Source organism: Lissotriton helveticus, chromosome 2_1 (assembly GCF_964261635.1).
Source record: "Lissotriton helveticus chromosome 2_1, aLisHel1.1, whole genome shotgun sequence".
Lineage (NCBI taxonomy): Eukaryota > Metazoa > Chordata > Amphibia > Caudata > Salamandridae > Lissotriton > Lissotriton helveticus.
This window is the reverse complement of record NC_136059.1, coordinates 545,739,260-545,763,714: the sequence shown is the minus strand read 5'-3', so window position 1 is coordinate 545,763,714 and position 24,455 is coordinate 545,739,260. Positions and strand designations below refer to the sequence as shown.

Sequence of the window (24,455 nt, the reverse complement as noted above, 5' to 3'; positions counted from 1 at the left end):
TGGTGGCACACAAACTACGTCAGCAGTCACTCACAATGATCCTGGTTGCTCCCACATGGGCAAGACAGCCATGGTACACGACGCTCCTGGAACTCTCAGTAGTTCCCCATCAAAAACTGCGCGTTTCGCCCCATCTTTTAACTCGGAACCATGGAGAAATCCAACATCCAGATTCCAATCAGATGAACCTAGCGATCTGGCTCCTGAGGTGTTGGAGTTCGGATACCTTAACTTACCTCCTGATTGCATGAACATTATCAAGGAGGCAAGAAGGCCAACTACTAGAGCATGCTATGCAGCTAAATGGAGAAGATGTGTAATCTATTGCAACAATAACCAAATCAATCCATTGGATGCTTCCATCCAAAACATTATCTGTTACCTCTTGCATCTTCAAAGATGCAATCTAGCATACTCTTCTATAGGGCTACATCTTGCTGCTATAGCAGCATATCTCCAAAACAGGCAACACCTTTCCCTGTTTAGGGTACCACCAATCAAGGCTTTTATGGAGGGTCTTAAAAGGATAATCCCTCCAAAACACCCACCTTCACCAGTCTGGAACTTAAATTTGGTACTTACCAGACTTATGGGTCCTCCTTTCGAACCACTCGACTCATGTGAATTGTAATTTCTAACATGGAAGATGGCATTCTTGATTGCCATTACCTCCCTCAGGCGAGTAAGTGAGCTTCAAGCACTAACAATTCAAGAACGCTTCATGCAAGTACATGCAAAATAGGGTAGTACTTAGGACAAACCCTAAGTTTATGCCAAAAGCCATATCCACTTTCCATATCAATCAATCAATAGAACTGCCAGTTTTCATCCAAAACCCACAGTCAGTAACCAAAAGAGCCCTACACACACTAGATGTAAGGAGTGCTCTGCTATATTATGTTGACAGGACTAAATCATTTCAGAAAACAAAGCAACTGTTGGTAATCCCATCTCAAAATCAGGAATAGCCAGATGGATAGTTAAATGCATTCAGATATGCTATCAAAAAGCTAAACGCACTCCAACAGTTCCCTCAAGAGCACACTCTATGTGCAAAATGGGGGCATCCATGGCTTTCTTAGGGAATATTCCCCTTGAAGACATATGTAGGGCAGCAACAAGGTCTACCATACACACTTTCACTAAACACTATTGTGTAGACGTGCAATCAAAGCAGCAAGCTGCTCTAGGCCAGGCTGTCCTTCAAACCCTTTTTCAGACTGCTGCAGCTGGTACAAGTGACCACCGCTAGAGGAGACACTGCTATACAGTCTATGCACAGATATGAATTCAGCAGCCCACATGCCTCGAACGGAATATGCTACTTACCAGTATGCATCTGTTCTTGGCATGTAGGGCTGCTGACATTCGTATCGCCCACCCTCCTCCCCGATGCCTGTTGCAGCTGCAGTATTCTCTCTTGCAATATTATCTTTTGCATGGCCAGCTCTTACTTTGCTATACTCCATCTCTGCCACAATGGCGAAAAACAATCTGAGGATGGAGAAGTTGCCCATGCGCACTGTAGTCCAGGGGAGGAGTCAGCTATCTCGAGCTACTTCGAAGACTTCCAGGACAACAAGGTGCAATCATCCGGACCCAACACTAGGCGGCGATCTATGCACAGATATGAATGTCAGCAGCCCTACATGCCAAGAACAGGTGCATACTGGTAAGTAGCATATTCCTTATTTTCTATATTTTTACTATAACCCTGAAAAGGGCCAGGTGTTCAAACAAAACGTTAAGCCGTTTAGTTTCCTGAAGGTGTCGAATAATTGGAGGAGGAGAAAGGGGTCCCTGTGCTCTTTAGGTCCCAGCATCTAGCTATGAACATACCGTTCTTACGATGCATCCTTTAGATAACTGCGAGCAGTCTACCTTTAGCATTCCTTTGTATTTTCAGTTGGTAATTTCAGCAATGTGCTGTGTATCCTCATTTTACCACACTTTTAAAGATTGAAGTGTGATAATGAATCCTAACGCCCGACTGCATACATTTGAAAACCAATACACGCTGAATGGGGTACAGACAGGAATAATGAATGACTTTCGCTTTGCTCCTTTCCTCCTGCAGTTCAGAAAGAACCTGACAGTACCATGTCCTGACCCTCTGGGTACCAACACTACTTGCTTCTATGTAAGCGCTACTTCTGTTCAGCTCTCTGTTGGTCCTCAGCTACCTTTGCGCAATGCAGATGTTCCTACATGGGTATATACACTTTTAGAACATTGGAATGTGGAGCACTCCATTTAAAGACAATGGAGTGCTCCGTGTTTCTACAGCACGGTAAAAGCCCGCAAAGCAATATTCCAATGTTTTCTCAAAGGCCTCTTGGAGCCCGAGGGGATTTAACCCCCTCGGGCTCGAGAGACCTTTGTTTTATTTGTTAGAACATTCTACCCTCTAGTGGCAGAATGTTCTAATACCCTTATAGCCCTTTGTAGCTGGGCTATTCCGGCTATTAAAGTTCCGCTCCCTTGTTAAAGGTCCTCGCTGCCGCTGGAGCGGGCCTTTAATAGACAGTATAGCCCGCTACGGCGGGCTTTAAGGCTATAGTAAAACGTAAGTGAGAGTCCTACAAATCACAGAACCTTAGAAGCTTTTTCAGATTAGAATCCCCGAATATACAAGGTAAGAACATGTTTTCTCTCCTCCTGTTTCCCACTTCCAATATATGAGCCACTGCCCTTCAGATCAGACTTGAAAAGTATTGGAGAACAATAAATGAATGAAATCTTAACTCTAACATACCTTCCTTTATTATAGCCGTATAGCCCGCCGTAGTGAGCTATACCAACTATTAAAGGTTCGCTCCAGCGTTAACAAGGCAGCGGGACTTTAATAGCCGGTATATCCCAGCTACGAAGGGCTCTAGAGTGCAGAATGTTCTTACAAATAAAACCAAGTCCTCTTGAGCCCAAGGGATTTAAATCCCCTCGAGACCCGAGAGGCCTTTGTGAAAAACATTGGAATGTTGCTTTGCGGACCTTTATAGTCCCGTAGAAGCACGGAGTACTCCATTGTCTTCAATGTAGTGCTCCACATTCTAGTGTTATGAGAAGTATTAGAATCCCCTCTCCTAGCGTCCTTGGTGCATACGATTTACGGAATCATTTCTTATTGTGGAAATATCGTCCGCAGTGGATAGCTAAATAAACAGGGGAAGGAAGGGAACATAAGGTATAACACTAACATCCACCTGTCCTCAGAAAGTGCCGTGATCCCTCTCCAACCTTCAGCTCTCTTCAATGAAGATGCTGGGGGCTCAGTTAGCTCGGTGGACTAAAGCCACTGCAGGGATTGGTGTGTAGGTGGTCGTCGTCGGTTCCAATTCCAACCGATCAACTCCGCCTTTCGTCCATCCAGTGTCGATGACTGAGTGCCTCTGTGTTCGGTAGCAAACATCTGTTATCTATCAGTCCAAATCAAAAGAACCCCTCCTAAATGGAAGGGGAAATGCTGTAATTATCCCCTTCTGTTATGAATAATTGCTGTATTCTGTCAAGATTTAATATTGTGTTTATTCCTTTTTATAGATCTTTTCACACACTTTGCACAAATACCACAGTTAGTGTTGCCTATTGTTTCCTCTCTGAGTATGTAAAATCCAATGAATGTATTTGGATCGATCACCTCTAATAACGTGTCTAAATATGTGTTTCAGTGGATGGATTTCCGCCCTGACTGGCCTGAATAAAAGTATTACTGTTGGAGTTATGATGCTAATCATAGCCGCCCTTTTCACAGTGTCTGCAGTCATGTCACTTGTTATGTTCAAAAAGGTAAGCCTCGTTAGTTCGTCGGGTGACTTCCAAAACAGGTGAAGTGGCAATGCTTTTAATTGAAAAAAATACCTATTCAGAATTAATGCTTTTTGAGGGTTTGCTTTGGGATTGTAACAGTAATGCATTTCCCCACCCAGGAGAAGTGTTTTTCCTCCTGTTGAGAAATTACATTTTTCGTGTGAAAATGTGTATCCCGGAGTGTAATTAATTGTCATATATCGCTTTTTTTGTGCAGTTATCTAAATGTTCGCATTATTATTTAGAGCTTAAAGCAATAATTTCTGCAGGCTTCCTTGGCATTAACCGTCCATTATTATCAGTATAACAAAAGGTCTGTGAATGCATGGTAATGTATTTGTTCACCTATATTCTGGCGAGTATATATTTCCTGGAAACTAAAATGTTTCTTGCCTGGTAAATACCTGGAATTCTGATCTCCTTGTGACCTGGAGGTTAGAGGGATGTCGTTTAGACAGCTTTTCGGGATGATGTGACTATGTTGGCGCTGCTGCTTGGGAGACACAGACCTTTTTAAGCAGACCCCCAGGATAGATTTTAAAATTTTGCTGCTCAAAAATCGATTTTGCTACATAAAAAAATGTGCGGCTTTATTGCAACACTTTATTTTACTCCGAATCATTCCTTTTCAGCCTTACATCAATGGAAACTGTTTTAGCAGAGTATTCCACTTGGAAATAGGCATGTTTAAAGTGTCTGAAAGTGTTTGTTTGCTATATTCTCCTTTGTGGTAACATTCTGGTTCATAGGTTTTGCCAAGCACGATAGCACAGGATTGCTAGTCATTCTGTTTTCTTTGGCATTGTGCTGACTTGGGCCTAGCGGTTTCAAGTCCCTGAGCCATCTGCTTTAGGGAACCAAATGCCGCCGGTGTGAGGGAGATGGGAAGTTTTCCTAACGAAGAGCGGTGTTTTCTTTCGTTAATACGGATTCTGATATTGGACTGAGGGAAGGATAACTGTCCCCCTGGAACATTTTAAGTGATTGTGGCATTCATTCACGACGGTGAAATAAATAAAAAAAAAATATTCATTATAACTGATGGACGATTTTTAGTACAGAGGGATACTCCCCAATATATAAATACAAGCCCTGATTAAGTTAAACACTGTTTGAACGAAACGCGTTGGCTGGAATGTTTTTTTACTGGTTGGATTTTACGATTGTGAATAAAGCTGGAGCTTTCCAAATGAACTCAATGAATCTTTGATTAATTTGCTTCCGGGTGCATCATTCCACTCTTTTGTGTTGTCAAGACTTTGTCTGCGTCTGCAGCAATACCATGCAACGGCTGGTATTGGAAGAAGAGTGCACCGTATTCTACAACTTTGTGAGGTGCAGTTGAATGATTCACCGCTGCCTTCTGCTTTTTCTTGTAAGCTTCACCAACGTCTTTAACAAGCATTGGCATAGCCAATAGGTCTCGCCTTTGGGACCTTACAAGTGTTTAGTTATCCAGCACAGTATTCTTGGTGCAACACATCGTGTTGCATGGCTATACACTTCTAAGGTACCAAAGGTGAGACCTATTGGCTATGCCAATGCTTGTTTTGCTGGCTACAGCAGTGGCAAAATCAGTGCCTGTGAGACAGCTGCAGATTGGTTGTGGTTCCCTGTCATTGTTTTCTGTCATTTTATTATTACATTATTAGTGGACTTTGACATTGTTCACTATAAGTGTAATACAATTATAGTATATTTAACTGGAATATGACCTTTTCTATCAGCTAAGGTAAGTAAAAAATGATTAACTGTATGGTGTGTGTGTGTGTTCTTGCAAGTGAGAGTACGTTTATGAGTGAGAGTGTGTGTATGTGTAAACGTGGGCGTGAGTGAAAGTGAAGGTCAAAGGGCATGTGATTTCACTTCCACTACCCCCAGGCATTTTGATCAATTGACGTCCATGAAGGGAGAAATGTACTTTAGTACTTCAACATAAAGGGGCGAAAAAAGAGCGAAGCACTGCGTCGTCTAACTCTCAAGCACAGGAGTAAATAAAAGAGAAGAAAAAAGAGGAAACAACAAAATCACTGATCTTCTGTACATGTTAAAACCTCATTACAATGCTATTTAAGGAAGTAGGTTTGTTTCTAAAAGGGGAAGTGTGTTTCAGGAGACCGCTTGCAAGTTGCAAAAAAAAAAAAAAAATCAGACATGCGAATCTGTGTTTTCATTGCAGATTTCAATGAATTGGTGGGAAAGAGGCAAATAAGTGCTCAGGGCTGTCTTTGCCATTTCTGGGTCCGGACCTACATACATCAGTAGACGGTCACCCTGAGCAGTGCAAGTCACTGATGTACAAAGACCGCACTGAGGGAACACTGCTCATTTAAACACTTGCCCCCCCCCCCCCCCCCCGCAAGTGCCTGCTTGTGCAATATTTGCAAACACTGTGGCCTGAAAAACAGAACTCGATTACAACATTTACAGCTCGGCTTTGTTCCGCCCAGATTTGTTTGAACTTCCACAAGTGTTCATGAGGAAGCAGCACGTGCGATGGATGCATGCTTGTTAGGTGGCCACACGCGTCACTGAGGCTGGACTTGGAATACGGAAGTTATCCTGGGAAGCGTTTTACTCTGTTCTCAACATAGGTTACTCCACGTCTTTGTGTGTTTATAAGTGTGTTTATAAAAAGTGATTAAAATACTTTGTTTCAAGAACCGCATGATCTGTGTTAATCATTTAGAAGACTAAGACTGTAAAAGATGTTGTTCGTTCACTGACATAAACTCGTCCCTCACTCTAACGCTGCAGGCGAAGAGATGCATTCACCTCGGCTGTCAAACTACCACATAGAATTTAAGGTGATAGAAAAAACAATGGCGGTGTGTTTTGCTTGAGAGAGAATGATGGGGAGATGGAGAAAAAAATCAGAAGCAAGAAACATAGAAAAGAATGTGAGAGACCAGGAAAGAGGAAAAGAAGGAAAATAAGGGAAGACGAGGAAGAAAGCACAAGGAAGAAACAAAACGGGAGAGGGATCAACACCGAGGTAAAAAGATGAGGAAAGAGAAAGAACAGAACAGAAAAGAGAAAGAGGAAGAAACCGATCAAAAGAAAAACAGTGCGGAAAAAAGGGAGAGGGGAGAAATAGAGGAAAGACGAATGGGAAAGAGAGTGTGAGTAAGAGAAAGCGAGGAAGATAGCTAGAGGGCGAAAGAAAGCAGGGTCAAAAGCAGACATGGCAGGAGCCACAAGACGTGCGGCCGAGTGGTGCTCTTAATGATGCGTGAAAGACAGATGGAGGATGTGCGCGTGCACGCTTGTGTGAACACAAGCGCTAGGCCAGCCAAAGTGTGGGGTAGCACTTTGAAAACTCACCTACTAAATGTCACATAGCACAGCCCATTCAAAAAAGTGCCACACCTGGTTCACTTCCACTTCTGCCGAGGATCGTAAGGTAGGCCCCAGTGACTGCCCACCCTTCAAGAATTCCTCCTTAGTCAAAGGCTAGACATTCATGGCCCTCTGAGCATTTTAGCACTTGGCAATTTCTTCTGCCACTTTCCAAAAAGTACGTACTCAAAAATCTGAAAAGAGATTGCGTTGTCCAGCCGCAGGCCCTGCAGGTAAGAGTGGTGGGGCCGGGTAGGGAAGGGATTTTGACAGACAACAACGGGAGAAAATTAATTATTTATTTAATTTTCCCTGTCCTCATCCATCGAAATGTCACAGCCCACCAGGCCCACTGCCCTTATCTGCACGGGTCGCGGCTGGCGTTGTCATCATAAGGGTTACGTGTTGTCCCAAGTTGATTCCCAAAGGAGGTTTTGCACTTTGCAGAATACTGCAGTAGGTTCCACGTAGTGTCACTTCTCCTTTTACTACGTATAGTGGACAAGCACAGAGATGACTAATGAAACGCCCGTTATTTCGAGAAATGCTGGAGGGTCTCTTTAGTGCTTGCTGCAATGTAACACACGAAGATCTTTCTTACCATGCATGCTTTGACCTCGGTTGTAGGGGCACGAGTGGCATGTTGCAACTCGTGGCAACTTGCTAATCGTAGGATTAGCGCGGAGCATTTGCTTCATAGTAAGAATGCAAGGGAATGCATTTTATTTTCATTTAAAAGTGGATACACACCCAGTCCTGACATGGCATCAAACCTATACCCAGATGCTTAGTTTCTGAATTTAGACTGAGCACTGAAAGAAAATGAGCTGTGCAAAAAGACAGTTAAAAATTCACAAAAAAATGATGGAAAAATTCGAAAAGAGAGGGTCCAGATTAAAAGTTTCATTATGTTCGAGCCACAGTTTTTGATGAGGCATCAGAAGATGAGTCTGACCATTCCCCCCCAGTTGACTGCAGTGCAGTTTCTCTTTTCAGTGCAAGTGGAAGCATGATTCCTGCCCAGATGATGTAGTTAGAGCCTGCCCACAACATCCTCTCTCCCCTCGCACAATTGCAAGTCAATGGCGCAGCTGTAATTGGACTGTTAACCCCTGATGTCCTGCACGGCGAGACCAGAAGGTGCGAGGCTCACTCACCTTCTTATTTCACAGGAGCTTTGTAGAAACAGATTGCGTAAACAGCAGGCGAGCAACACCCATTGGGCAGAATGAGTTTCAGCGCCTATCTTCCCCCTGTCCCCCCCGTCCCCGTCAGTTGCCGTTGGCTGGGCTGGCAGTGTTGGAGTTAGTGCCTGCCAGCCTGACATTCAAGTAGGGTGACCAACCGTCCATAAATTTCACGGACCGTCCTTGATTTGGATCTCGGGTCCAATTGTCTGTGATGATCCCTTTTACGGACGCCTTTTGTCCGTAATTTTAGGCATTGGCGAACAGCACTCTTCCCCTGCGGTAAGGCCTTAACTCCCTGATAGGACCACCTCGTACTCGTCCTCGGAGCACACAATGCAGCCCCACCCCACCCATTGTCATTTTGTATGCGGCTAATTATCACATACAGCAGGACAATTGGCCACTTAAAGCCCAGGAAACACCATTTCAGTCACCTCATGTCCAGGCACTGCATCATGCATGACTCATGACTTCCACGTTTTTAGATTGCCTATGTGCAGGGGCATAGTGAACCCTCCCCCACCCCACCATTTACTTTAGGACCTACAGCAGGGGTGAAGTTCTTGATGGGCCTTTTCTGACTGCAACTCTGCTGACAAAGGCTCAGTTGATTATTAATGTGAAATGGTGGGTGAGTAAGTAAGTGAAGGAATGGACGAATGGCTGGAAGTATTAATGGAGGGATGAATAGATGAGTGACTTGATGGATAATGAGAGAAAGTATGGATGAGTGAGTGGAAGGATGCATGAGAGAAAGGGTAAATAAATAGATATATTGCTGGAATGGTGTATGGATGGGCAAAAGGATGTATGGATGGGCAAAAGGGTGTGTGAATGGGCAAAAGGGTGTGTGGATGGGCAAAAGGGTGTGTGGATGGGCAAAAGGGTGTGTGGATGGGCAAAAGGGTGTGTGGATGGGCAAAAGGGTGGGTGGATGGGCCAAAGGGTGGATGGATGGGCCAAAGGGTGGATGGATGGGCCAAAGGGTGGATGGATGGGCCAAAGGGTGGATGGATGGGCCGAAGGATGGATGGATGAGCGAAAGGATGGATGGATGAGCGAAAGGATGGATAGATGAGTGAAAGGATGGATAGATGAGTGAAAGGGTGGATGAGGGGCGGGTGGATGAGTGAAATGATCGATGGTTTGATGTATTGATAAGTGATGGATCATAGAGGGTGGATGTAAGGATGGATGTATTAAAGAGAGGGTGGATGTCAGGATGGATTGATGAGTGAGTGAAAGGGAGGGTAGATGGGCAAAAGGATGGGCGGATGAGTGAAAGGGTGGATAGATAAAAGGATGGATGGATGGATGAGTGATCGGTTAAGTGGATGGATTCATGATAGGATGCTTGGATGGATTGTTGGGTGGATGGAAAGGATGGCTCAGTGAAAGGGGGTGGAGAGAGAAAAGTAGGATGGAGGGATGATTGACAGGATGGATGGGCGAATGGGTGTATGGATGAGTGAAAAGAAGGATGTAAGGATGGATGAATGAAAGCATGCATAGAAAGAATGGATGGATGGATGAGTGACTGGAGGAATTGATGGATGAGTAAGTGAAAGTACGGTTGGATGGGTGAGAGGGTAAAGGTTGAATGGATGAGTGGATGGATGGGTGAAAGGATGGAAGATGGATGAATGAATGAGTGAAAGGGTGGATGGAGGGATGGATGAGTGAAATGATGGATGGATGGAAGGATAGATGATGGATAGGTTTGGTAATGGTTGAATAGGTTTGGATATGGATGGGCACACAGATGGAAGGACAGAATAAATGATGAAAGACTGAATAATGGATGAAGGAATGAATGGTTGCCACACCCCCGGGGGACTCAACCCACTATCCCAAACAGACACATGACGTCAGGCAGTGTAGTGTAGTTCCTATATTCCCAATAGGCTCTGCGCATTGGAATAATATGTCCTATAGATGTGACATAGGACTGAGGTCAATATGTTTCTATGGAATAAACTAAACTTGATTGTGAGTGGCAGCTAGCTCAGAGGTCACTAGAAACTTTCTCGAATACACAAGAAGGGAATAGTTTCTGACAACCGCATAAACATGACCACTTTGTTTCCCTAGGACTGGAACCAATATCTTCAGAGTTGTGGAAACAATAGATAACTATTTTACTCAGTCAATCGTGCATGCTTCGTTTCTACAGAGTTGCAGAGAAAAAGATGGTTGTTTTCAATAAAAGGATTTATTGAACAGTCTTCTTTCTCATGCAAGAGAGGTGAACTGCTACAATCGTTAGACAGAATGCAAAGTATAATGCGTACAGCGAGAATAGTATTATAAAATAATACTAATAGCAATGTCTAGTGCTATGACATTTAAAAATACATACATAAATAACACAGGCTAAAATACTCAACTGGTGCTTCTAAAATACGCCTACCCCAATGTACCTAACCTAGGTCTAGTACGAGGGAAGAAGTAAGTATGGTCTTTTAGCATAGGTTTAGTTTTTGCTAAGAATTGCCAAAGGTTTTCTAGGTTCTAATCCGCTCCATACCTTAGAATGAAAGAGGTTGGTATCTCTGTCTCGGACTCCATTTCCCAACACCCCGCAAGGTGAGTCAGAAACACTGGAGCTGGATTCTCGGCAGAGGAGACAGCTTCTGATCAGTGCGTCAGCTAGAGAGTCGGCTTCCGTCGGCACTCGCTGTAGCGAGCTGCGTCGGGCAAGTAGGTAGTCTAACTACACCATGCTTTGCTATAGCAAGTGAAGGTATATTTATACCTTGAAGGTGTTTAGGAATGCCAGCTTTGACGTAAAGTCGGGCATATGAACGTCATGGATGAACCCCTAAGGAATAGTTGTTCATGCAAAATAAATGAGTTTCTTGGAGAAATCAATATCCAGGCTAGGGAAAGTCCCTTCTGCTTAAGAGTCTGATTTTCCAAGAAATCATTGTGACGTTGATGAATGGATGGAAGTAGCCATTCCTGTTTTTGGGTAGCATGGACTATGCCTAAATAAGTGCTTGATTTCTATGCCTATATAAGGGTAATGCGAATTGTACCATGAATCAGGAAAATTGATTCGGAATCTAAAACGCCATACAACACCCACTCCACTTTCTTATGTACAACATTACTAAGTTCTAAACACGTTAAACATATCTAAACATGATGTGTTAAAACCCACCCAAAACACATATAAATGCAATGGTACTGGTTGTACTCAAACGAGCATTGGTGCTGTATGCATTAAAGCAATGTTTCATTCTAAGCATATATTTACATTCGAATGCTAAATGAATGAAGCATGAAAATAAACATTTATGAAATGGCTCGTAAATACAGAAGAAAAAAGGCTGAAACCATTTCATGTCTGATTACATAATACTGTTTGTTTGTGGACAAGGTCAGATATTGTCTCTGGAAGTTTGTCAAAGAATTCTTGTTCTCTATGAATAGTTTTACTTTAAGCAGATTACTTGTGCCAAAAAAGGAAAAATACAAATTTGGAAAAAAAGTTAATCATAGGAAAATTATTTATTTTCAAAAAATGGCGATCAAATTCAAAGTCTCTCAGGACACTGTGCGCCAAATCAAAAGTCAGTGTTCATGTTTGGAGAAAACATCAAATATTCTAAGTCTGAAAAAAAGTCATCTACCATTGTAGGTGAAAGTTGGATTACCTCCTTTAAAAGATTAACCGCACATAGATGTGGAGCATCAACGCCAGCATTGGTCGCATTAGCAATGTTCAAATTGGATGGTACCTTTGTGCCTGAAGTTTCCTCTCGGACCTCACCATCAGCATTTTGCGTCTGTGAGATCTCAATGAATGCCGTCATCAATTGGTAGCCGCTGGGGACTACACTGCGCATGGGCCGTTACTGGGTCCAGCAAAGTATCAACATCGTTGGCATGACTGATGGGAGTGTTAGACAGATGTCTAGCACACATTCTTCTCTGCATAGCAGGCAGCGTAGAACAGGTAAGATGCAATCTTGCCAGACTGGTCTGAATGACAGAAACCATGTGGTATTTAATTCTCGTAGACGAGGTAGTCCCAAAATTTGGATGATGCTCTCACGTCACTTCATCGCCAGTAGAGTTGTCTCCATGGAGAACTGGGTGTCGCTGGTGAATTGGCTTGCCATATCTCAGTAGTAGGAGCAAAAATAGTATCCCTGCAGCGAGTCCCAAAATGAGAGGCAGTCCGCCAAACACTGAGTGCACGAAGTTTGGAAATATTCCTAGGACTGCTTCAAAAGGTGCTAACAGTCCAGAAAATAAGTTCTCAAATACATGTACAATACCGCTTGTATCAGACATGTTTAAGATACGACTTAACATTTCCAAGAAATGTACAGGGCAGTTTGTAGTGAGGACGGCATGTATCTCAGCAGAAGACCTTGCGACTTGCAGATCATAGGTCTCTTTGGCCGAGGTCAGTGGCACAGTTCTTTGCAAAAGAATGGCTTTCATTCTGCTTAAAGTATCAATTCGTATAGAAGAGATGTTCAGTGAAGGCCATAAAGGCGACTCCCTGTCCGACTTGGTTTTAGGAAACAATACTTGCATACAGCCAGTGACCCTGGCTAACACAGTTACTAGATATGGTATACCTGGTAACATGCCACAGCAGCTGTGATCGTTCAACATGAGGTAACTTCCATTACAAAGTTGTCCAAAAATTGTACTAATCACCGCAGCTGGTGAACCTTGCAGGTGGCAGGATAAGTTGGTAGAAGAACCATCGCAGACCCCGTGTAAATTAATACCCTGACAAAGGAGAGAACCCCTTAGTGCATTTTCACAATTTTTACCACTAAGAAACACTTTCCTTCCCCCACTCCAACATCTGTGTGTGTACTGTAATTCCCAGGATGTCTTGATGTATTCTTTACCCAACCTTTCTTATGTGCCTGCTGGTATATGTTTTAGGCAATACTGAAAATGGAAAATTCTAACAGGCAGAGTGATTGTTCCATGTATAATCCATTCAGTAGCTGGCTTTTCTGCTACCATAAATGGCAATCTTTCCAGTTTTTCAATGTTCAGTACCGTATAGTCTGCTCCCTTTTGTGTCAGTTTGATCTGTTCATCAGTGAGATTTAATTATGAAAACAGTTATGTGGTATTGATTAAGCGCCAAGGCACGTAGCCTGAACGAAGGTTTTGCAACGTCCAGCCCAATAGCATGATAGAACGTAGTTGCGACTGACCATGTTGCAACATGGCCAAGTCCTGTTCCATGATCTCTATGGCAGAAGATACTATCCTGTCCAATGAATATATCCTGAACGACAGAGTCGTTAACCCATTGTCAACTAGAGAGAGAGTTTTCTCTAAATTAATACGATCAATTTCTCGTATTCTTTTTGCAGTCTCTGCTTGCATAATCTTCCATGCTTCATTATAAGCAGCATTGATACCAGCATATATAAAATGTTTATGAGGCGGTGTTCTTGGTCCTAGCAAGAATTCCTGAAGATCAACGCCATCTTAAGTAAAGATAAGTGTTGCTTTACATCCTTAAGTGTAGATCTTTGTATCCAATCAACGCACAGCTTCCCTACACTGTATGTTACTATTCCTGGATGCTGTCTTTGAACACATCTTGGGTCTGGCCTATTGAATGTGAAACCCTGCGTTTTGTTCAGGAATCTATATTGACCGTTGTTTGTGTCTGTGGGCCAGATCAACCATTTTTTCCAATCTGGATCTGTCCTGTTGTGATGCAAAATAGTATGTACGTCGACCTCCCCCTCTGAAGAGTTACTGCTGTCAGTTGTAGGTGTAGGTATGGGCGGATTGTTCAGGTCTTTTATCTTGGCTAACTCAAGACAAGACGTATGTTGGACAGTGTCATTCAAAAACACAATTTGCTCAGGGATGATACAGGCTCTTAACATAGCTTCTATCCCCTGTACCTGCCAATCTTTTGTGCCCCAGACAGTTTTTGTCTCCGTTGTCTTTCCAAAAGTCAAAACCTAGTTTAGACATTTGAGCATAAAAGGGTGCAGAATAAATTTGTTTGGTATTTGTCAACATACTTTTCATGCTTGTTTTGTTTACATTTCTAAAGTAAAATGATTCAGCATTGGATACATTGAACCCTGAAAAGTACGGAATTTTTCCTGCAAATGTTTTTGAGCTACCCTTTGGTGGCGTAGGACAATGTTCCCATTGGTTATACATTAATACATTTCTAGGCATTGTTGATTTGTGCAAGAAATGGTGACCATAATGGTTATAACAATACATGTGTTCATAGTCTGATGAACCTTCTAAATATTCATGATTTGTGAATACTGCAGACATTTCTAAGTCTGACATCATATTATTAACAGTCTCGAAGTCCCAATCATTAGAAAAGGTATTAGATAAAACAAAGTCACTTAATGAAATCTTGAATAACTGTGGAATCTTCGACAGCTCAGACGGGCCAAAGATGTCATAATCAGTTCTGTCCCAAGCTATACCACCAGGTACAGGAACGGCTGTGATGTTCACTGATGACAAGTCTCTTTGTTCATGATGGGATGATTTGTGTGGCTTGAGTAGTAAGTTGATGTGCTTACTTGCTGTGTCTATTTTGACATATCTTCCATTTATCAGCATTCCCAGTGTTCTTACCAGAGTCAACCAAAGTAGAAGAAAAAGTACACACAACACAATCCAAATTTCAATCCATGGTGAAACCAGATAAGTCTTTTCCAGGTGAAGAAAAAGGTCTGTTGCTTGTTCTTTGAAAGTTCTTTTTACTGGCGTCTTTTCAGGTTCACTTGGATTCTCGGAAAACATATCAAAGTTAATGAAATAGCCAGAGGCAGTTCTGTCAATTGTTGGGATTGCATCAGGATTCGTTGAAATCACTGGAACCACTTGATCACTTGTTATTTCGTTGTAGATAGGTGTTTCTTGACAAACTGTTATTTGGGTCTCGAGGTACATGTTCCATAGCTTTGTTGCTTAGTCCTTCTTGTCGCAGATTTTTCAAAGGTGATGAGTCTCTCAGTTTGAACCTCTTTGATAGTAGCTAGATTAGGGCGTCTGCTACATTGGTGGATTCCACTTGGCCTACTGCTTAGTATCGGCCACATGATGTGGTTTGACCAGGTCGATGGACACAAACCTGTTCTCCTTTTTACCAGCAAGGGACGACAGTAATACTATTCTTGACCCGTGGATTGCTAGGACAGGTACTGGTTGTCTGTTAGAAGGCCCAAATTCCTTCTTGTCCGCGATCTTCTCTCTGACTAGATCCCCAAGCTTAGGAATCTAGATAGGCCTTGCTGGGACAGTTGGTTTTTCTTCAGTGGTGGCTGGCTTCAGAAACACGTTGCTTTGTTTCGTTCTTATTTCATTTAAGTCCTGTAAAACAGCCAAACAGTCTTTGATATCAAATGGTTTTTGGTCTACCACTGAAGTCTGGCAATCAAGGTCCGCTACTAACATTCTGGTCCCAAAAAGGACTTCATATGGAGTGATTCCCCCCAGAGAACTTCTTGGCAGATTGTTTAGACTATGTTGGACACTTATTAGATGTTTAACCCACCCGTCACCCGAGCCTAATACCCTAGCTGCTATAGATTGCTTAATGTCCAGTTTTTTTGCTCAAGAATCAAATTTCCCTCAGGATGGAATGGACTAGAGTACCGCAATGCAACGCCCAATTTGGCCATGGCCTCCTTGTAAGCTGGAGAGCTGAACGTAGGACCCTGGTCAGAATGTAGCGTGCCGACTGCGTATGTGCCGATAAAGACTCGCAAATCTTGTATAACAGTTTGAGCGCCAGCCGAACGCTGAGGCCCAGGCAGGTGTAATCTACGGCCTGTAATCAGGCCTAAGTAGAATTACATAGTTCACAGTACAAAATTGTGCAGTCCTAATGAGCATAATGTTCAATGTGTTTTTGGGAAAAGATACATGCATGCAATATGGTTAGATACACTTAAGCTTGGAATGGAGCCAAGAGGTGTGAGAGATGCAAATACCTACCACCAGTACATAGGTGACTGACTCAACTTTGTGGGATTGTTAGGATTTGGGACTGCTTTGCAGTAGGGGTGTCACCTTCCCTGAATCTGAAGTGGTTTTGGATGTTTCTTATCTTTACAGGGAGTGAGTTTTAAAACGTTGCTTTGTGGACAGAGACAGAAGTTCCATCAGTGTGTAGCTTCCTGAAGGAAATGAATGAGGTCTGCGATGACAGTTTTGAGGCCATAGTTCTAGTCTGTGTTTATCAGTGAAATGTGTTTAGATTTCCCTGTTGGTATTGAAAAGTGATTTGAAAGAGGAACATCTGACCAAGTATTTTGAGAGCAGGAGATACTAGGGCAGGCCAAGAAGAGCCTCATGGAAGCAGGAGCTTCCCGCCTTTTTCATAGGGCCTCAAGGTAGACCTCTCATGATCCTCAGTATACAAGTTACAGTTAGTTGAGGAGACCGCAGGAGGGAATGTGGAAGGGAGAGATGACTTACTTGAGGACGGAGGTCAGCATGGCTGTCTTGTCTTCTGCAATAGTTTATAGGGCAGAAGGCTATGTTAGCAGGAGGGGCAGTGCTTAAAATGGATAATACTTTGTGAAGGTACTTTCTGTCTCTGCAGTAATTGCTTCCTGCAATGAGCTAATATGTCAACTCAAATGAGGTTGGGATTAAGTTTGCAGTGCCTAGCAATTGTGCCTAATTTCATGCCTGCCCCAACAGTGCAGAGATCAGTTTGTCTTGCTAAATGACTAACCAAGCACTTAAAATTCAAAAATATTTGGTGAGAGTTGTCACAAAGTACCAAATAATATATATTCAACGTTGCTTGTGCTATAGAGCTAGGCTATGTTGCAGCTTCCTCCAAACAGCTACAAAGCTGTTTACTATACAAACATCATATGCAGATTGCAGATACGTTGTGTGTAGGCAAATGAAGCATGAACAGAGCAGTAACTAAATAAATGTGCTTAGACTGCATTACTTGCTAACTATTTTCAAAACCTTCCTTTTTTGGATGGATGGTGAAATATCTTGTAAAAGATTTTTTTACCCGCAGGCTAAGCTATTTTATGGGGCACTACGCTCACCTTTATTTCAAATTCATTGCAGGACAAGGCAGGGTTGCCCTCTGCCCCACTGCTATTCGGTCTGTATATAGAGCCATTTTGTGTACATTAAAGAACTGCATACAGATTAAATCATTGGAAGCGGGTACTATTAATCTTAAAATTACGGTTTACGCCGATGATATCGCAGTTTATGCAGTTAATCCGAATGAAGCTATAATAAGTATTGGGGAAGAAGCGGAAACATTTGGTAAAGTTGCAGGGTACAAATTAAATACAGATAAAGCTCAAGTGCTTACAACAGCTGGGCTCCGTTACTCTAATATTGGCTTATGTGCTACTGTGACCTATATGGGGGTAAAGCTAGCCGCAAAGATTAACCAGATCATTAATTTAAACTATGAACCTCTTCTAAAAGAAACTATCAAATTGCTAAAAGTTTGGCGGCATAGGCTCCCTATAGGATTGATAAGTAGATGTAATTTGATAAAAATGAAAATCTTACCCAAATTCCTATTTTTTTTGGTTCTGTTCCTCTGAAAATCCCGAATGTATTTTTTTTTTAAACTTGAAGGTGCTTTCAGTAGCTTTATTTGGTGTTACAAAAAACCAAGGAGGGCGATTGAGCTGCTCAAAGCTGGTTTTGAGCAAGGTGGACTGGGTCTCCCAGACTTTAAACTTTACTTTTGGGTTTCTTTTACGGATCGGTTTCGGAACTTGCTCAGTCTAGGCCAGAATGACTTTATATTTACACTTATGCTAGGAAAACAGAGAGAAAAATTTCTATATGGAATCAGAGATCCAAATTTTTATAAAAGAGTAAAATTTAAGACCATTAAAGACATTGTACATATCTGGCAGGCAATGGCTACAAGGTGCAATCTACAGATATTTCACAAACATTACCCAATATGGGTCTTTCCCTGCTGTGTTTCATGATCTAGTAGGTAAAAGCTGGGCGACTTATGGAATAACTAGTTAGGGTGATCTATATAATGATAAAGGGCTCAAGTTATTCAAAGACTTACAGCTAGTTTATAAACTCCCAGATCATTTTTTGTTTAAATACATGCAGATCGAAGACTATCTTACGTCAAATGTGGGAGCAAATGAAATTAAACAATCAGATAATTGGGATTGCATTTATGGGGGGAGTCAAAATCTGTTATTGGTTCAATGTATGCTCACTTACATAGTTTTAGAGCAGAGGGTAGTGAAAAACTGGCGTAACATTGGACACAAACATTGGGAACAATTGTTACACCGAGAATGGTCGAACAGGTTTTATGTAATGTCAAGGACTCGGTCCACTCTGTTAGCTTGCAGCTCCAGCAATTCCGTACTACTTGTATGCTATGTTATACCCCGGCTAGAATAGCTAAGTGGGCCCAGGGAAACAATACGGGTGATAAGGTAAATTGCCCAAAATGCGGGTTATATGCGGCCAATTTGAAACATATGTTCAAGGAATGCCCAAAATTAAGGGTATACTGGAACAAAATCGAACAAATACTTCATTTCAAATTAGGACTGGATCAACCGCTCACAGATCCTGAAATTATGTTGGGATATAAGGATAATGCTCCAGCAATAGCACGTCTTTTTACAATTCTGATGGCTGCTGCCAAGTTGGCTGTTGCCAGGGTTTGGATCTCTGATACACCCCCTGTGGCAGAAGATTGGTGGGCGATTGTTAGGGATATTTATGGTTTAGAAGCAGCTCTACCGAAGGCAAGGGGAATTAGATCAATGCTTAAGCTAGAGAGGCTATGGGGACCATTGGCGATGGACAGAATGTAATATGATGTAATATAATATGATTTATTTAAAAATGTAGTAATATGCCCTCTCAAAAAGCTTCTTTATACACATCGTTACTCTAAGGCTTTCTACTTTGTTTATTGTATATATATATCTTATCACTATTTAGTTTTAATGGTTATTAATGTGATTTTCCGGATGATGTCCAAAAACTATGCTAATGTTTAAATTTATGTATATTGTATAAAATATGCCCTTTATGATGATGAATAAAATAATTATACAAAAAAAAGGATTTTTTTAAGAATAGTCAGGTTGACAAAACTGTCCCAGAGTGTTTGGCGTGTACGATTTGCCCGAGATTGTGATGTAAAATAGAATCTGGTGTTTCACATTGCACCAAGTTTACTGGCCTAATGTGTATTAAAATAGAACATTTGTCATTCACTGTGCTAAAATTCCTTGAGACCCAAAATAATGTTATGCTGAGAATGTTACTGACCCTCTGTGCTTTAAAATGCACCATTTTCCACATTTAGTCTCAAAGAATGACTCCGTGTTTTACGTACTACATCTGAAAAGTGAAGGGAGCTCCCCACAAGTAATTTTAATTCAGCTCTTATGATGTTTGCTGTCTGCCGGTAGACCTTTTTTTGCTGCCAAAATATTGCCTTCATCGCGCTCATTATCTGATTTCGTAATTATTAAGCTAATCACAAAATGCTGCAGGGTATGTTTAGGTGCTCAAACCAGTCAATGCCCTCACATTAAAAATATTAAGATGAAGATAAAGGGCCTCTGGCTTAAACATCATTTATCCGTAAAGGCAATGATTCAGTCTCACAAAATGATCATACTCTAACGACTTTTCTAAAAAGTTCTGTCTCATCCTTTTTACTTATCACTTAAACACATTTTGCTAAGGCTGACATGGGACATTGAGAAAGATCGCTTTGGCAACTTGGTTGAAAGTTATTTCTCCAAAACTGATTTAAGGTCTTCTTTCCGTTCTTTTCTTTTTTCCCCTTGTTAGTTATTTCCTTCTTATAAAGCATCTGATGCCATGTACTCATGTTGACAGTGGCTGCTGGCGCAGATCGGGGTGGGAGGGCTGAGGGCAGAGGGGAGTAAAGGGGAAAAAAAAAGAACATGAAAAGTGCGCCTGACTGTTTGGCCGGCCCTAAAGTGCCGACCAACCATTCATGTGCATGTAGGGAGTGCAAACCACTCCTCCCCTGCTCTGTCAGCAGAGCAGCCCCGTTCGCAAAGCTGCCGCAACAAGGAAGAAGTAAAATAAAATGATAATAACATTGTTATTATCATTTTATTTTTACTGCTTATAAGCAGTGGTGCGACGCTCCTCAGCTAAGGCGGAGCCACACTGCATGTTGTCTTTGATTAGATATACGGCCTACACTGCTGGTTTTGGCATTTCTGTTGACCAGGTCCCCTTCCTTATAGTCTCCACTACCCCTCCATGCAGATTGTGGCAGACTATTTGGTGTATTCCTGCCAAATCTTCTTGTTTCTCCACCCAATAGGATAAATAATTTGAAGTAACTGAGTGAAGGATTTAATTGACATTTTCTGTACCCTTCTTACCCAATTTGGCGGGTAACCATAGTATTAGCTTGACAAGGCTCTCTCCAATGGAGTCTCTGTAAAATAGATACTGCTCACTGTATGGAGGATTAAGGCATGCTAAACAAGAAGCAAAGGTTCCTTACCATCGTGATGGTCAGTGGCCTCCAAATATTGTATGTTAACCAGAAAAACAAGGGGCCTTAGCAAATTCTCTCCCCAGCAGGTACAAGCAGTTTAGCCTGACATCACAAATCGACCATTCATCCTCGAGTAGGGGGGGGGGGGGGATTGTAAGCCCAGCTGCACGTCTGTATTGACTACGAGGATGAAAAACAAGTGCTGGGTCTCTTTGGAGGAGTCATGTGTGTTTTTTCCCTCACCTTTCTGCAAAGTTGTGTTTTCAGCGGATGTAATAGCTGCTTCTTTTAATTTAAGAAAAAGGATGTAATTTGACATGCAAGTGTCCAAGGCACCCGAACAAGTCTTTGACTCCCAATTTAACAGCACAGTGAGCTGCTCTTTGCATCGAGTGTTGATGACATCCACAATCTTGGGCAAGCTAGGATCTACAATTGATAAATCAGTCACCTGTTCTATTTTTGCAAACCTTCAATGAAATTACGGTGCTACAAATTTTACAGATCAAATTAATCTCACAGGTGCTTGTGTAGATTGTCAAACCCTGACACAGTAAGGAAAATGACACAGGCAAGAATTGCATCTTTTACATCTCAGGCCAAATGTCTATTAAAAAAAAAAAGAAAAAAGCCTGCCTTAATAAATTCCCATTTTGAGCTTTGAATATGACTCATCTCTTTCTATAAAGGGGGAGGCGGGACAGAAGGAGTGGGTGCAGGGAGGACCAGGCCTGGCTGTGTGGCCTGCATTTTTCCTGTAAGAGCAGGTTTAGGACTAATTTCCATGTGGCTGGGTCCAAACTGAGGTGGCATAGTGGACAAAATAACGATGGGTTGAAATGCTACCCCAGGTGATTTCCAGACGTATTACTAGCAGGCATGGGTCCCTTGCTGTTCCCCTAGAACCAGACTTACAAGCAACTGAAGAGCCACATTTGGGGCAAAATTGGACTTGAGTTGCTTGTGTTTGAGTTCAGGAAGGATCAGGCCTAACAGTTCGGACTGGACTGCTCCTATTGGAGCAGTGTTTAGCCTGATTTTCATAGGGTTGGGTCTAAACTGGGGCAGCAAGATGGGCAAAAGATCAGTGGGTTGGAATGCCAACCTGAGCGATTGCCAGTGGTTTGCTCTATAGCAAGTATGTCTCCCATCACCTTTTGTGTGTTTGATCACTAAAGGGGGGATGTGATCTATAGCACTTCTCAGTAGCTACTGGCTTCAAAATTGCTCTCTAGTCTTTAATCTTCTCTTCCTATGCCACGTCTCCAAGCGAACAAGGGCTTCCACAGCCCATGGTTTACCTATCCCCGATGGGTACATTAGCAAAGCAAAAGACTGTTACATGGATATCCTTAAATCCTCAATTTAGCAGTTAGAATTTGGATACCGTCAACTTCCTGAGAAGTGTATGACCGTTCTAAGACAGTTCTAAGAGAAACTAGACATTTAAGTACCCTAGGCATGTGATGTACCAAAATGGAAGCTTTTTACAACTGAACACAAAAGAATAAGGATAAATCCACTTCAATATCTGTCCAAAATATTATCCAACTCCTTTTGCAGATACAAAAACCATAGCTGGGACATACTGTTGATAAAATGTATTTAGCGACAATAGCAGCATACTTGCAAAGCAGAGGAAATCCCATTTTAAAGTCCCAGGATTTTATGAAGGGATTGAATAAGAATTGCACCACCTAGATTCAAGCCAGCCCCTTCTGGGACCTAAGTATTGTGAATCTATGGAATTGCTGTCATCTTTAAATAGTTCAGAGACCAGGGCAGAGTGTTGGTTGCACACCTTGGATGTTAGAAGGATTCTTAATTTCTGTGTTGAGCTTTTTAAGTCCAAAAGATTCAAAAATGCATTTTCCGCCCACAGTTTGGAAATCTTGTTTCAAAAGCAGGTATTTCAAATTGGATTGTTAAATTCATTCAGTTTTGATATGATAAATCAAATCTTACATTTGTAACTATCCCACATGCAACCTGTGCCCGAAAGGACCAAGAAAGCCCAGTGGTTCAATGAACAGCTGCTGTCCTTCAGAAAGCTTTGTAAGAGAGCAGAAAGGGATTGGAGAAAATACTTTGATAGGGATAAAAAACTCGAATTACAAAGCTTCAATTAGACATTACCATAAAGAACTAAAACTGGCTCAAGCCAAATTTTATGAAGGAAAAATCGGCCAGGCCCTTAACTCTCCCAGAGAACTTTTTAGAGTGGTAAAAACCTGACCTCTCCGCAAGAAACCAACGGTCCCCCAAAAGCCTTGATAGCAAGGTGCAATAAAATAGCCTTTTTCTTCCAGAAAAAAAGTGGCTGATATCTATGATCTCTTTCAAAATACTCTTCAGCCGGCTCTCGAGTGTATTCCTGCATGGTTGGTGCCCCAGCCTCCTCCCCTACTCTTACACACTTTCCCAGCCTTGTTGAGCAAGCCACTCTCAAGCTGCTCAAATCCACAAAATCTGGCTTTGTGCTGGATTCTGCACCCCCACATGCTATTCCTAAGGTGACGGAAGAGGTCCTCCACTCCCTAATGAATATCCTCAATAAATCACTTCAAGCTGGGCTGGTTCCCCAGGCCTGGAAACATGCTATAATCAAACTCATCTTAAAAAACCCGTCTGGACCCTGACACTTTGACCAATCTGCGTCCCATCTCTCTTCTCCCTCTCCTGGACAAACTTGTGGAAAAACATGTCAACCAATCTTTGGTCAAATTCCTGGAAGAGAACGAACTTCTCCATTCCATGCAGATGGGCTTCCGTGCCCTCCATAGTACCGAAGCTGCACTTCTGGCTGTCACAGAGGAACTTAAATTCTTACTTGATGGCGGAGGGTCAGTCGCTATTTTACTACTTGACCTTAGCGCGGCGTTTGACACCGTCAATCATGCCCTGCTAAAAAACAGACTGAGGGAAACTGGCATCCAGGGAAAAGCCTGGGAGTGGTTATGCTCTTTTCTAGATGGCTGGTCAATCCAAGTCATGGATCAGGACTACCTTTCCGACAGCCTGTCCCTTAAGTCCGGAGTGGCACAGGGCTCTTCCTTAAGCACCACTCTATTTAATATTTATGTCAGGCAGCTTGCCAAAATAATGCAGGAATTTTACATCCTAGGCATTTCGCATGCAGACAACACCCAGTTCATTGTCATGCTGCCCAGGATGACCATCAGGGAGACTCTTTATTGGGCCCCTGCCTGGAAAAACTGGCTAACTGGATGTCAGAATATACAACGCTGGGAATCAAAGCATAAATGCCTGCACAAGTTCAAAAAAATCCCTTATCAGTATTTAAACAAGCACAGAGGTGCAGCATGGGCTGGAGGCACAATTCCCTATACCCCCTAAATTCAGAAGCTGATTCAAAGAACCTAGCATTCCTCAAATGTACATGAATATGTTAGCCCAGCACACTCAATACACAAATATCACAAAGTATACAATCAGTAATGCAGGAATTTTTCGAAGGCGAGTCGATGTTATATTTCAATTCTTTCTTTATTTTTCATTCTTTAAAAAACTTTTGAAACCGCCAACGCGTTTCGTCCCATCCAGGGACTTCTTCAGGGCTTACAATGTAAAGTACACGTATTTCA

The 24,455-nt window shown here is 42.2% G+C and overlaps 1 protein-coding gene across 1 annotated transcript in view; it reads left to right on the top strand.

The window, feature by feature from the left end:
- SCAMP1 (secretory carrier membrane protein 1) overlaps nt 1-24,455 on the top strand; it is a 608,538-nt gene that overhangs the window by 561,249 nt on the left and 22,834 nt on the right. Inside the window, exon 8 of the mRNA XM_078675215.1 lies at nt 3,669-3,786. Within this exon, the coding sequence (XP_078531341.1) occupies nt 3,669-3,786 (118 nt within the window). The remainder of the gene's footprint in view (nt 1-3,668; nt 3,787-24,455) is intronic.